The following is a 14,664-nucleotide window of genomic DNA, read 5'->3' on the forward strand; positions in this document are numbered from 1 at the left end:
AAGATAAAATCATCCTCTTCAACAATCTAAAGGATTATATTGTGGAAGACAGATTAAATTTGTTCTGTTTCTCCCCAAAAGGCATAACAAGGAACAATAAATGAGTACCACTAAGGGTTAAATGTAATGAAAATCCTTTCTCTGGTATGGGTAGGGTGGGATATCTGAAGTCCCTTTCAATTCTAAATTTCATGATTTGATGTTGTTCCATAAATTACTGGTCCTTCTTCTATCAAAGTTCCTTTGATAGAATGAATTAGAAACTAGGTATGTTTGTTACAAGAATTTTGTATATTGATACACATTAATGATTAAATTAGAATTAGAAAACATATAAATAATTCCTTTAATAAAAAATATCCAACAATTCCCTGCAAAAGATAATACACAAAGTGACAAAAAGCAGTCCTGAAGATGAAGCCAGATAAAAGTTGCTAACAAAGAAATTAAAAGTAGTTAAGAAAGTAACCTCAGGAGCCCCTTTACCAGAGTCTTAAAAATCTTCCTTGACCAGGAGACCCATAGCTACTTCCCAGATCTGTTCTTCTGGAGCCAAAGTCTTCTCCAGCGGCTTGACTCACAACATTCCCCAATTAGTATAGTGAGAGTGTGGGAGTTAATTCAAAAATCCTTAGGTAATTGGGAGAAAGCAGGAAATGAGACAGGAAATGCGTTATTTATATGTATTTACAATTAGTTTAAATGCCTTCATCTTAAATGAGCATTCTTGAATTGAAATCCTGTTTTCCTTAAATTTCCAAAACATTACATTGTTATAGTTTCTTCTCTAATATGAATTCCATGACTACGCCAAAGGAAGATCTTCATAATTTCACTTCATTCATAATTATTTCCTCCATTAATCTACTGATAATGATTAAGCAACTTATCTAGGAAAACTTAATCAGTTTTCTGTCCAGTATGTCTGATTTTTTTTTAAATTTGTTCTTTTTCAGAAAACACATGGCATTTACTTCATTTATATGATATCATTCTGGTATGAATTACCTGTTGTTCCCTAAGTCCTGTGCTTCATCAAAAGGCCTTCTCATGTTTATTACATTTATAACATTTCTCTCTAGTATAAGTTCTCTGATGTTGGGTAAAATCAGAGCTCCAATTGATAGCCTTTTCATATTCATTACATTCTTGAGATTTCTCTTCTAAACCAATTTGTCTTCCAGCTGAAGGTCTTCTTATATTCATTACATACAAAATGTTTCTTTCCATTGTGAACTCTCTAATGTTCAACAAGGTGTGTTCTTTGTGGGAAAATCTTTCCCTATTCATTACATCTATATGGTTCTTCTCCAACATGAATTCTCTGATAATCATTAAGTCTTGTCTTTCAACTGAAAGTTAAAAGACATATCACTCTAGTATGAATTCTCCAATACTGATTAAATCATGTCTTTATTTATTACATTCATAAGGTCTTTCTCCAGTATGATTTGGTGATCAGTATTATCTTCTAGCTGAAGTCCTTCTTACATTCTTTACCTTTATAGGGTTTTTCTCTAGAATGAATTCTCTGATGTTCAACATGTTGTTTTCTGGCCGAAGGGTTTCCCACATTTGTTACATTCACAGGGCTTCTTCTCCAATATGATTTCCTCAATGTTGTGTAAAATTTCTCTTCCAAAAACAAAGCCTTTCAACATTCACCTCATTCATTACATTGTTCTATATGAAATTTCTGATGCTCAATAAAGTGTGTTTTCTGAAGGAAAAACTTATTACTTTCATTCCCCTCAGGATCCTAGTCCTTCATAACTTTCAAGTATAAGAACAAAGTTCCCCTTCTTCACTATGTTATTGGAGAAATGTCAGTGAAGAGTTCTTGAAATTCAACCTTCACATTTTCTTATATTTAAATCTATTTTTTCTTCAAATGCTTAAAAAAATAAAATTAAAAAACTTCGGTGTCTTCTTGTTGCCCATTGTGTTCTACTTGCCCTTGCCCTTCCAAAATGAAGGGGTCATCCATGCTTTTCAGTCTAATCTCATCCTCTTCCTGCAATGTGCTCTAAGCTCTGGTCAAAGAAGCTTACTCTATCAATCAGCTAAATGTGTCAGGTTTTCACTTCCCCAGGGCCAGGCTAGGCTCACATGATTTCCTATGCTCTTCTCCTATTGAATTCCCTTCCAACCTTCAAAATCCAACTCAAACTTTACCTTCTCCATGAAGTTTTCCTTGATCCACCTGATGAATAAAGATCTTCCCCCACAATCTCACCTAACACTTTGCCTCCATCATCATAGTGTATTTAATGTTACCTTATATCATAATTTTCTCAGTTTGTGTCTATCTCACCATCTAAATATAAAAGCTATGAAGTCAATGGTTTTTTTCAGAGCTAGAGCTTGTATGTGCCCAAACACAGTGCCCTGTATACACTAGGCCCTTAATATTTGATTGCTTAAATTGCAGCTTCCAGCTGTTGCAAGGGTATTACAGTGAGATGGGCACTGGACTTTAAGACAGAGTATTTGTGTTGGAAATCTAACTTCAATTGACTACCTAGATAATCTTTTAGACATCACTAATTTTCTCTGGGTGAAGACCTGGGCTCCATCATCTTCGAAAAGACATTTTCCTTCCATCTTTCAACCCATGATTCTACTCATACTGTATTACTTGGAGCCAAAATGCTCCATCGTCACAATGAAAGTGCTTATGTTAGGCAATGACATTGTTTGCATGTCTAGACTCTGATTTGGTTCCACCTGAGGTATAGCTCAATTCATTATGATGACATGACTGCATCTATATCAACCTATGGAGAATTTAGGATTCACTTTGCATGTCGGAACACCATCAAATCACCCTGTCATCTCAAATAGGTTTATCTCTCTCTTTTCTCCCCATCTATTTTTCTCTCCACAAACTTAATATTTCTATTTGTCTTTATGTTAATCTTTTCTCTTCCCTGGAGTCATAATTAATGAGTAAATGACAATTACTGAGACGGTAAAAGGCTACAGAGAAGAATAATAGACTGGGAAAACAAAGAACCAGATGCTCAATGGTTCATCATCCTCAAGTAGATATAATCATATGTACATTTTCTATAGGAGAAGAGGGGGGCAATGCCCCCCCTTTATAACATATTGCAGGAGAGGTTGAACTGGAACATTTCAGTTAACAGAAAAAATTCTCAAGGCGAAGATCAACCTTCATCATATATTTTCTCTCAATTGCCACAAACATGTAGCAGAGAAGCTCCCTTATGCTGCGGCTAATATAGGAATCATATATTTAGAGCTCAAAGTCATGTTAAAGGTTGAGAAGTCTAATTTCCTTATTCTAAATGGCAACATTCCCCTCCCCCTTCCCCAAGATACTCTCTCAATTTGCTGTTGTACTGGCAGGATGGTTTCCCTTGGGTTCTAGGGGCAACCCTGTGGATCTATACTTTGGACATACATAGTTCATCAATTCCCCTAAGTGTGATTCCCAATAGTGATCAACCAGTAGTAGCTCTTAGCAAAGACTCAGGTGGCAGAGTGATAAGCAATAGCTTCCAAACATTTCCTCCATAAAGCTGGGGGCATTCTCCCACAAATACATTCCAATGATATGAGCTCAGACTTTGAAGGCATATGTGTAGGATCCATGTGGGGCAATGGCAACCCACCACTCCTTGTATTATAGGACCTGGGAGTCATTTTTCTCCTTGTGCTACTCCCCACTCCCTTCTCCCCTCTTCAAGGTAGCATCTTTGCTGAGTTGGTTTCCAGTGTTCATTATAGCCAACTCTCCTCTTGTTTTCCAAGGGTTTGATTTTCAAAACAACTTTCATCCTCAAGTGATTATCTTTTTCTATTTGTGTCTGTCTGAGGTATGTATTTCTATTCCCTCAAGTGTGCCTCAAACTCTCTCAGACAAATTTTGTTTTTGAATTTTAAATTAAAAAATAGAATTTTCAAATACAGAATAAAAGAGGACTCTGGCAAGTGCAAATTTCCATTTCATAAAATCTTGTTTTTAAAAAAAGTTTGCAAGTTCTACATGTTACTTTTAAAACTTCCTCATGTACTTCCTTCAGAATTTCTGTTCTCTTCTGCACATTTTTAAAAAGGCTCAATGACACTTCTATTTTTTGGCATCATTATTACTGTTGTGAGCCATTTTTCTACTCCTTATCTCTCCCCTATTATCCTAAAGAAAAAAAAAAAAGAATGGAGAGGAAGGCTTTGTGGCAAATAAACAATAAAAAATAAGCAAAACAAATCCATGAAATATCCATGTCCACAAAAATGTCTCTCTGCGCCCTGTGTCCCTTACCTATCTCCCTGTTGGGAGACAGGTAACACTTCATTATAAGTCCTCTGGAGTCAGGGCTGCATATTGCTTTGATCAGATTTATTTTGTGTTTGTTCAAATTATTCTGGTTCTGCTCTTTTCTCTGTCAGTTCATACTCTCTAGGATTCTCTAAAACAGTGTCTTTCATCACTTCTTACATCACAGTAATATTCCCTTACATATTTATTCCACAATTTTTCTAGACATTCATCAATAGTTTAAGAGGCCTTTAAATCTCCTTTAAGGATCAAAAAGGATCTTGTTTTGCTTTGCAAACACACACATCCCCTCCTTATCCCGATTTGTTTCCCTGTTGAGTTTGATATACTCTCAAATCAAACTCCTGGTGTATTCAGCCCCCTTTTGTCCACTTCAGATAAGAATGAGGTCCATGTATCGTCCACCCCTTTCTCCATGTTTGCATGCTTCTTCTTACAAAGCCCAATTATGAGAAGCAGCCAGTCCTACCCTCTTTCTACACTGTGTTGCTCCTATTACTCCCCTACTCTTTCCCTCTTTAAAACCTCAGAACTGAATCAATGCATCTCCCATACCATGGTTTTCTTTTTTAACTCCCTCAATACCTATTGACGACATTAAGGTCTTCATTGGGGAGAAAGATCACAGTTGGGAAGATCACCATATTATCATATCAATGTATTATTAAATATTGTGGTAAGATTATCATATAGTTGTTTCCAATTACTCAAATAAATTTACTTTTCTAGATGTCCCTGGATTCTTCTATTTGCACTTTCACATCCCTACTCAGCACTGCTCCTTTTATCAGAAAGGCTCAAGACTCATATATTCCATTAAAGCTCCATTGTTCCCTTGTAGTATTTTACTCAGCTCTTCAGGGTAAATTTGGGGTTGTAAGCCTTTTTTGAGTTGGGGGGGAGGCTTCTAGAATACTTATAGCCCAATATTTCCTCTGAACTTTTATAGATATAGTCAGATCCTGGTGATCCCAATCCTGACTTGGTCCCTTGGTACTTTGCTTCTTTCTGGATATGGGCAGTACTTTTTTCCTTTGACAAGAGAGTTCTGGATTCAATTTTGACATTCCTGGGACTTTTCCTTTTGAAATTCCTTTCAGGAGATCATCAATTCATTCTTTCCATCTTTGCTTTCTAGTCCAAGTAGATCTGGAAAATCTTCATTTATGATTTCTTGAAATAGAGTAACCAGGCTTTTTTTTTTATTATGGTTTTCAGGGAATTCAGAGATTATAAAAATTCTTTCCTTGTGAGTTATTTTTTATATCTTACATTTTTCTATTTTTAAAAACCTTTAGAGGTGGCTAGGTGGCGTAGTGGATAAAGCACCAGCCTTGGAGTCAGGAGTACCTGGGTTCAAATCTGGTCTCAGACACTTAATAATTACCTAGCTGTGTGGCCTTGGGCAAGCCACTTAACTCTGCTTGCCTTGCAAAAAAAAAAAAACAAACAAAAAAACCTTTACATTTGGTTATTTTTTTCTCTTTCATGAAGTTATTGATTTTTGTTTGATCTTTTCAGGTTTTCAGGAATTCTATTCCTTGAATAAAGATTTACTTTCTTTTCTAATCTATTTGATCTTCTTCAAATTTTTTCCTCCAAAACTTTTATTTTTTTATTTCTTGACTAATTTCTTCTTCTTCGTCTACATTCATGTAATCCTTTAGGAAAAAAAATCTGTTTTTCCCCTTTAAGCTTCCATTTTTACTTTTGAAATGAGTTAGATTTGCAACATATTTTTAAAGTGATCAGTGTTTTGCTTTCATTTATTCATCTTTCCAACTTTAGTGGCTAATTTGGATCTCCATCTGAGGAAAAGGCTCAATTCCTTGCTTTCCAAAACTTTGGGCAGTATAGTTAGTCCAATCTCCATGAGTCCCCTGAATTCTTCCACTGGCCTTCAGGGTCAGATTCCCTCTAAATCTCTGAGACTCATAGGCTGGATCTTCAGGACCCTCTCTGAGGTCTTGGGATAGAATACTATGGATCTCAGAGCCCCGGGTTCTAGATAGTTCTGGTTGTTGTCACTCACCAGGGCTTCTAAGATCCCCACCCTGGAACTTTTGGACAATCTTTCTCAGGGGAGCCTCCGCATCCAGAATCTTGGAACTACACAGCTCTGACCATGCTAGGACACCCTTTTCTCTCACTATGGGGCTTCTTTTTGTGTTAGTGTGTATAATTTCTCATTAGAATTCTGTATCATTATTTTATCTCATGAGAACTTTTAGGGTTTTGCTAGAATAGATGTATGGTAAGATTATGATATAGATAATCCTTTTCAGACAGCATCTCAGCACAAGTCAAAACAACAAACTCTTGGATGGACAGAGTATTTCCCTCCCTCCTCCTAGGGGTCATGGACCAGGAGTGAGGAAAGATCAGTTCTTGATCTTTCTGTTCAAGATGCAGGTCCTTCTCATGGATAGTGTATAAGTGGAGAATGGACCTTCTTCCCCTATAATGATGCATCTAAGCATCTAAGAATAGAGTGGAGAGGGAGACTGTCTGACTGACCTCCTCAGCAGTGGAATGATACACAGGGATGGGTAATCTCCGTTCTTGGCTCAATTGTGCAGTGGCAGAAACCGGACAATGCAATTAAACTTCTCTGGGTCTCTATTTCCCCATCTGTATGTAAGGGAGTAGCTTATTTACCAGAAGTTCAAATGTTCTTTTCCAAGGTCTTCTTCCCAGAGTTCAAGACTCATTGCTATAATGTCTACATCTTGAGCCATTTGGATAAAAGTGCTAAGAATGGACTGGTAAAGATTCTATCTGATATATGTAGCAAGTGGAAATGCCAATTTGTTTAATCCTTAAAAGGCTATCTTATATTTGCCAAAATAGAACATAACAGTTATTTGCTTGGTTTTATTTTAATGACCATGATATTTACCACTCCTTTTGCTAAAATGAAAAAGGTGCTTCCTTCCTCCCCCTCTCTGATGATGTAATCTCCTTTGTCATAATATTCCTGTAGAGAAGAGAAAAAGAAAAGTATTAGTAGAGAGGAGTATTGAAAGGAAGAACTAAAATAGAATTTCTAATCTTTTGAAATACTAGCTACATAAGGTTTCACTCTCTCTATTCATTGGGTTTCAAGCCTTTCATCCATCATAGCCAACTCTAGCCCTCTTTATTGCCTTCCTCATAGAGATCATCTTGGAACTTTGATGTGAAGGGAATAAGAATCCAATTCTAGTCATTCCAGGTCATTTCACATTTCTAAATCATAGCTATTTTTCCACCAAGGACAGAGAAGGAAGTAAAATTATTTCTAATAGATTAAACTAGCCCAAGTAATAAAAGTTCAGACCAGAAAAGTATAATAATATTTAAATAAGCAATATATTCTATCCCTCAAGAGATAGGGGATTTCACATATTCCCAACTCCCTGAAAAGCAACAGAAGAGGGGACATTTATAGTTCTAAGAGTCTTGAGAATTCTCTCCAGAGGGGATGTCTGGACACCTGGGCAGAGGGGAAAGTAAGAGCTTCCCTCTAAATGCTCCCCAAGAATATCAGAATGATACAAAATACATTTTTATGTTTATAGTGTTTAATTCTCCACTTCCATTTTGCTAGTGTGATTAAACTAATATACCCATTGAATCTAAAACAAAACTCTGGTAGAAAGAACTGGGAATTGGCTCTTTCTTCCCTACATATTATATCTTTAATTTGAGTTTGTCTCATAAATTCCTAAAGCTATAATAGGTCATTTATTTTAAAATGACACAGTTAATCTTAATTTCTTCTCCTATCTTAGTCTCTAAAGCAAATTCCTATATTTTTAGTAGAAAGGACTTGCAGTTGACCTTTTCCATATATATTCAGTATCACATTAATCTTATTTCAAATATTCATAAAGCTTTGAGGAGTTAATTATCTAAAAGGGATATGGTTAACAAGTTTATTTCATTCCTTGTTTGTTCCTATATTCCTTAAAAAAAGGGGGATAAAAAAACTACCCTATTTGCTTAAATGTTGGTCTAAGAGGTATCTCCAAATTAAAACCCATATATACTGATAGAATCATAGTTGTAAATGCACTTGGTCTTCTTGAGCCTTTGGAAATCCTGCTGCCATGGACATCTCATTCCCCATCACTACCTATACAGTCATGGAACTTCATGCTGAAAGAAACCTTAAGAGATCACCTAATATGATAAAAATCAATACCATACAACAAAACTTTTGTGTGGATCAGTGATAGCTAGGCTTCAATGGGACTACTTAACTGCATTGATAAACAGATTTTTCCTTACTAGGTAAACTACCCAGGGAAGAGAATTTCCTTAATTAGGCTGAGTAAGTGACATGGATAGTGGAAATTGCAGACTATTATCTTCCTGAGAATTTAGCCTGCATTCTTTTATAAAATTAAAAAAACACAGAAATGAATTTGAAAAAAAGGGAGTTTCTGGCAAATTCTGAACATATAAATTATTCAGATTTCTAACCCTTAACTAGGTCGTGCTTTGAGGCCTGCAGCTAGTAAAATTTATGAGAAACAATAAGATGTGCTCCCCTCTTCAACCTCTGTACCTCCTACTTCATTAAAGGTCCAGATGACAGTGCTTGTAACAAAGAGTTGGGTCACTTTATATCAATCACAGAATCTGCAGCCCAGAAATGGACAATCAAAACATATGCTTAGGTGGGATAGGATTTGAGGGATGGGTCTCAGATGCTTCCATTTCACTGTTCTGCATGGCCCAATTGGCCAGGTATGTTGTTGATATATAATTATCATCCTCATTAAATGATTTTTTAATTTCATTCTGAATGGTAAAGTGCTTTGTCATTTTCATGAGTAAATTTTCACAATAAACTAATGACATATTAATATTATTCCTAATTTCTTTCCATCTGAAAATAGGGAAGCTTCAAGAATAGATCAACAAATGATTAGTTCTATTCATGTCCCCATTTTGGATGCCTTAAAGAGCAAGTTTATATAAAAATTTAGTGATAGTATATCTGACCCAACCTGGGCAGCTAAGTGGTGCAATGAATAGAGTCATAGACCTGGAATCAGGAAGACTCTTCTTTTTGAGTTCAAATTCAGACACATAAACGGTGTGATCCTGGACAAGTCACTTAACCTTGCTTGCCTCATTTTCCTCATCTGAAAATTAGCTGGAGAGTGGTAAACCACTCCTGGATCTTTGCCAAGAAAACCCCAAAGGAACCCAAAAGGGGTCACGAAATGTTGGACACAACTAAAAATTATTCTGATCCTCATGCACATAACATAATGTCACAGTTGCAACAAAAATGCTTGCTCCAGACTGCAAGGACAGATAATGGTCACCAACTGGCCTCAACAAGACAACCAGCCATACTATTCTAAAATAGGTAAGTGATTGCTTCTTGCTAGAGTTAGACAATTGAACCACAACTAATAAATAATACCAGACTGCTTTCAGAGTTCAGTGGACTCCATTAGCTCTATGAATCACTTTGCCCTTAAGAATTTTCTTTCTATAACATTTCATTTTGGATGCCAGATTCACATATAAACCTTTTCTGAATTATTTTGGTAGCTAGAAAAGAGATATTACAATAGTTTAGTATAAAGTTAGATGAGCCTTGTAAACTTGTAGAATCTGTAAATTATCCCTGGATTTGAGTTCCAATATATGTATTCCATACTTCCTGTAACTCTTATAAATATGCTTACATAACCATTTAATTTTAATGATAGAAAAATTCAATATTTGCTGTCAGCATTCAATTCTCTGGTGAATCTCCTTTAAAATACCATATTAAAAACAGATTTCCTTCTCTAAAATATAGACCTTTTTTAGTTGGGGGGGGGGAAACACACTAAAATTAGGATGAATTATTAATTTGTAACATCTGTGAAAAGTCTCAGGAGACAGGGGGCAAGCAGCACTTTCCAAAATGACTTTCAGAACAGAAATCTCCAGGGGTTTCAAGGTCAGGAACTATATCATCGTGGCACATCCTTGATAAACTGCTGAATGGATTTCATGGATTGAGAACAAAAACATTAGTTGTGTCACAGACACTTAAGGATAAAGTAGTCTCCATTCACTTCTCAAGAGATATTACCCTGCATTATCTTTTGGGATTGAAAGAGACATAAACCTATCAACAATCAACATTGCAGGGATTTTTCTGCACTGAGAGTAGTCTTAGAAAAAGTTTAAAGGCTAGATGTGATTTCAATTACTACTCTAATCCATCTCCAATGAATTCAGTAAGCATTCCGTTTTCATTGTAATTTTTTTAAAAACTAAAAAAAAGGTAGAGGAAAGCTAACGTACCTGACCTAAATTTGAGATCTGAAAAGATACAAATATAATGGAATAAAAATCAAGGTGCATGTCAAAAATGTATTATTTTAGGAAAAAATTAACAAGTTTTGGAATAAAATCAACCATCTGAGCTTTACTGAACATATTCCAATAAGGCCTTTTTTCTAAGGTGTTAAAATTTAATGTATAACATCTGTGGGTATTTTCTTTTTTTTTTAAATCCATTTTCAAAGACTGAAAATTAAAGTGGCATTATATTAAAATGTACTTTAGGTATACTGATTTTTCCTCACTTTATTACAAAATATATTCAGCAAGTACTTTTCTCCATCCTAACATTAGCTCAGATCCATTTCACTGATAATTATGCCAACTCTAAAAGAAATGAAGATATTCTTCAAATTCAAATTCCATTGCTATGAATATGCTGTCACAGTCTTTGAGATCACAAGTCACATTCATATTGATCATCATAGTGGCATCTTGAAAGAAGATTTTGATATTAATCTCAGAAAATTAAATTAATTAATTTTATTAATTAATAAATTTGTTTGATTTTTATTTTAATTAATAAAATATTTGAAAAAATGAAAACGATGCTTGGCAATAAACTGACAACATTTTTTAATATTTAAAAACTACTCAACTAAGCCTTTTCCAGTCCCTAAAATGATATAAATATTTTTACTTTAAGAAAGCTATTTCTAACTGTTAGTTAATGATCTACTTATTTTTGAACAATATTTAATATAGCACAATTCAAGTTTAATAATAGAATCTAGAGATGACATTGAAGATTATTTAAATGGAAATGAGTCTATATACAAAGTTCTTTTAAAATGAGTAAAGAATGATCTAAATTGAATATGACATAGCACAATGTCCTAATTCTTAAGTGAAATTTTATGCTTAATTCTAAACGTTCTTACCACTTCCAAGCAGTCAATGATCTTGGTTAGTTTATCTTCAGGTAAATTCTTCAACAAACATACACTGTCAAAGGAAAAAGAAACCTCCATTTAATTTCTAGTTTTTTCATAGCTACATTTTGACTTAGATAAATTTAATTTTACAAAAACAAAACTTTAAGTTGTAAAGAATATAAACTGGGGGGGGGGTGTTAAGGATTAATTTTCAAATAAATGTATAATGTGAATAATTTAGGGGATGAGAGGATGGGGGGATGGGAGAGGAGAGTGTTAAGAATTGGCTGATCCCTATCTATTTGAAGGAAACCAGAGAAGTAAAATGAACTACCAAAAACTTTGAAACCTTGTAATAATTATATTTTCAAATACCTTTTCATCCTTATTCATGTATGTATCTCATCTCCCCTACTCTATAGTAAACTCCATGATGAAAGACCTCTGTTTTCTTAGTCTTTGAATTTCCATAGGAATTACCATGGGGCCCTGAATATAATAGGAATTTCATAAACATTTCTGAAATAAATGGATGAAAAAATAAATAAATCTAACATTTTTTTGTTTTAAAGAATGAATAGCAGTCAGAATTATCTTCCTTTCATCTCTTTTCTAACTATTCTATTAACTCTTATTTTATCTTGTGTTTGTTTGCTTTTTTTGTGGAGCAATTGTTAAGTGGCTTGTCCAAGGTCATATGGTAGCAAACATCAAGGATCTGGGGCTGAATTTGAGCTCAGGCCCTCCTGACTCAGGATCAGTGCTCTTTCTACTGCATCACCTAGCTGTTCCTTTGCTATTAACTTTTTAAAGAAAACAACCACATCTAGAGATTCTAATTTGTTTATAATTCATTCAAGAATAAGGCCTGAGACATAAGAAAATTTAGGGCTAGAAAACTGTTAGTCACCCTTTCACATTAAGGGGCATAATAACAACAATAATAAAAAATAATTAGCAACACCAGCAACAGCTAGAAGTCAGAAGACCCAAGTTCAGATCTGGGATCATACATTTCCTGGCTGTGTGCAAGTCTTTCCACCTCTATCTGCCTCAGTTTTCTCATCTATAAAATGGAGATGAGAATAGCATGTACCTCCCAGGGTTGTTGTGAGGATCAAACTAGATAATGTTTATAAATCACTTAGCACATAGTAGGTCCTTCCTTAAAAAGGTTTTCCTTTCTAATTATAATAACAATAATTATATACCCTAAATGAAATACAATACCAACTTTAATGTTCCAGCAAACAATCACATCTTCACCAACATTGTAAGTCAAACTTTCCTATCCCTTATCATAAGAGAAGTTTCCATAAGACATAATTTTAAATGGTTTTATTAGGGAAGAAATATTGGTAAAACTTTTATAACACCTTTAATAGCACTGATGATATTTTCTTAAAATTGAAACCATTGGGAGTGAGGGGAGGGGAGGAGAGAATGTTAAATAAAAAAATTCAACAACACAAACAAGTGACTTTGCATCAAAAACATGTTCTCAAAATACATTCCTAGAAAAATATAAAGAACTAACTACGTACTGTGGACAAAGTCAATCTATAGAACGATTTTGTCTGAGTTTCCCCCAAAGATCAATAACCTGGATATTATGGCAGTCCCAAATCCTAATTTTAACATCTGTTAAGTCTGTAAATGCTCTTCCTTGAAAAATAGTCTTTTGGGGAAATTAAAGAAGAAAAAGAAAAGAGTTTTCCAAAGAAGTCCCAGACAGACTACCTTAACTATTTATACTTGGAAACAGTTAACTCTTTGGGCTTCTTCCCATAACAGAGTATACTGTCTTCCAAACACAGTTTTGGATAGAGTTTGTTGTTTGTGGGGGTTTTTCCGCCCTAGTAGAATATTCCCTAAGACAATGCCAGCCATGACCATGACCATATATGTTAAATATGTCGGGAATTGGAGGTGAGTGTGAGGGAGAGCATTATATTAACTCCAGAATGTTTTATAATGTAAAGTCTTTGGATCTTTACTACACCTAAGTTCAATTAATGCTTTCCATCTGGGTTAGTTACCAGAACTATCTCCTGGAGGGAATATAGAATCTCAGAATTACAGAGGAGGGAAGAATTTCAGTTCACATCAAATCCAACGTATATCAGAAAAGGAATTCCCACTACACTTTATTTTATAACCACTGCTTGAAAAACCCAATGACATATCTAAAACCAAGGATGAGCATTATATCAAATGAACAAATATTTTAAAGTAAGATTTTTAAATTTTGTTTATTTCAATAAGTAGAGATGCCCAATATCATCATTCTTTTACAAAGGGCTAGACTTATTTGATTTCACAATAAAACAGGAAAAGGAAATTCAGAGAATAAGTATAGCAAAGAGGAAACAAAAGTATTTCATTCTTTGGATAAAATTGCCTAAAGAAGTCAGAGAATTACTAAAAATTGATTGAAACAATAATTTAAGCAAAGTCACATGAATTCTCAACATTTCTATTTCCTACCAATTAAATTCAGCAGGAAGAGAAAGGATGTAAAATCCCATTTAAAACTAAAGCAGCTAAAATATGAAAAGAAGAAGGTATATGGAGTAAATTTATTCAGAGTAAATTTCTGATTTCTATGCTATGTATTTCCCCAATTGATAAATGGTCATGAAATATGAACAGATAGTTTCCTAAATTAGAAATCAAAGCTATCAAAAGCTGTATTTTAAAAAATGCCCTAAATCATTAATAATTGGAGAAAATTGAATTAAAATAACTCTGAAGTTCTACCTCATACCTATCAAATCGACAAGTTATAAAAAAAGGAAAATAATAAATCTGGAGGTTCTACAGGAAAAGAGGCCCATTGATGAACTATTGGGAGAGTTTGGTTTAGTCATTCTAGACAGTGATTGGAACTATGACCCCCAAATCATTAAACTAAAGGGCATGCTATAACATCACTAGGCGTTTACTCCAAAGAAATAAAAGAAAAGAAAAAACAATGTTGTGTGTGTGTGTGTGTGTGTGGACATTAAGGAATGGCTCACTAACTGCAGAATGACTGAACAATTATGGTATCTGAATGTAATGAAATACTACTAAAAATTAATTAAAATTTAAAAATAATTAATTAAAATTAATACCAAAAATTGGAGAAAGATGTTTTTAAGG

The 14,664-nt window shown here is 34.4% G+C and overlaps 1 protein-coding gene across 1 annotated transcript in view; it reads right to left on the bottom strand.

Moving 5' to 3' along the window:
* PRKG2 (protein kinase cGMP-dependent 2) overlaps positions 1-14,664 on the bottom strand; it is a 139,843-nt gene that overhangs the window by 65,547 nt on the left and 59,632 nt on the right. Inside the window, exons 6-7 of the mRNA XM_074228569.1 lie at positions 11,527-11,590; positions 7,206-7,283 (exon numbers count right to left, since the gene is read on the bottom strand). Of these exons, the coding sequence (XP_074084670.1) occupies positions 7,206-7,283; positions 11,527-11,590 (142 nt within the window). The remainder of the gene's footprint in view (positions 1-7,205; positions 7,284-11,526; positions 11,591-14,664) is intronic.

This window comes from Macrotis lagotis, chromosome 3 (assembly GCF_037893015.1).
Source record: "Macrotis lagotis isolate mMagLag1 chromosome 3, bilby.v1.9.chrom.fasta, whole genome shotgun sequence".
Lineage (NCBI taxonomy): Eukaryota > Metazoa > Chordata > Mammalia > Peramelemorphia > Peramelidae > Macrotis > Macrotis lagotis.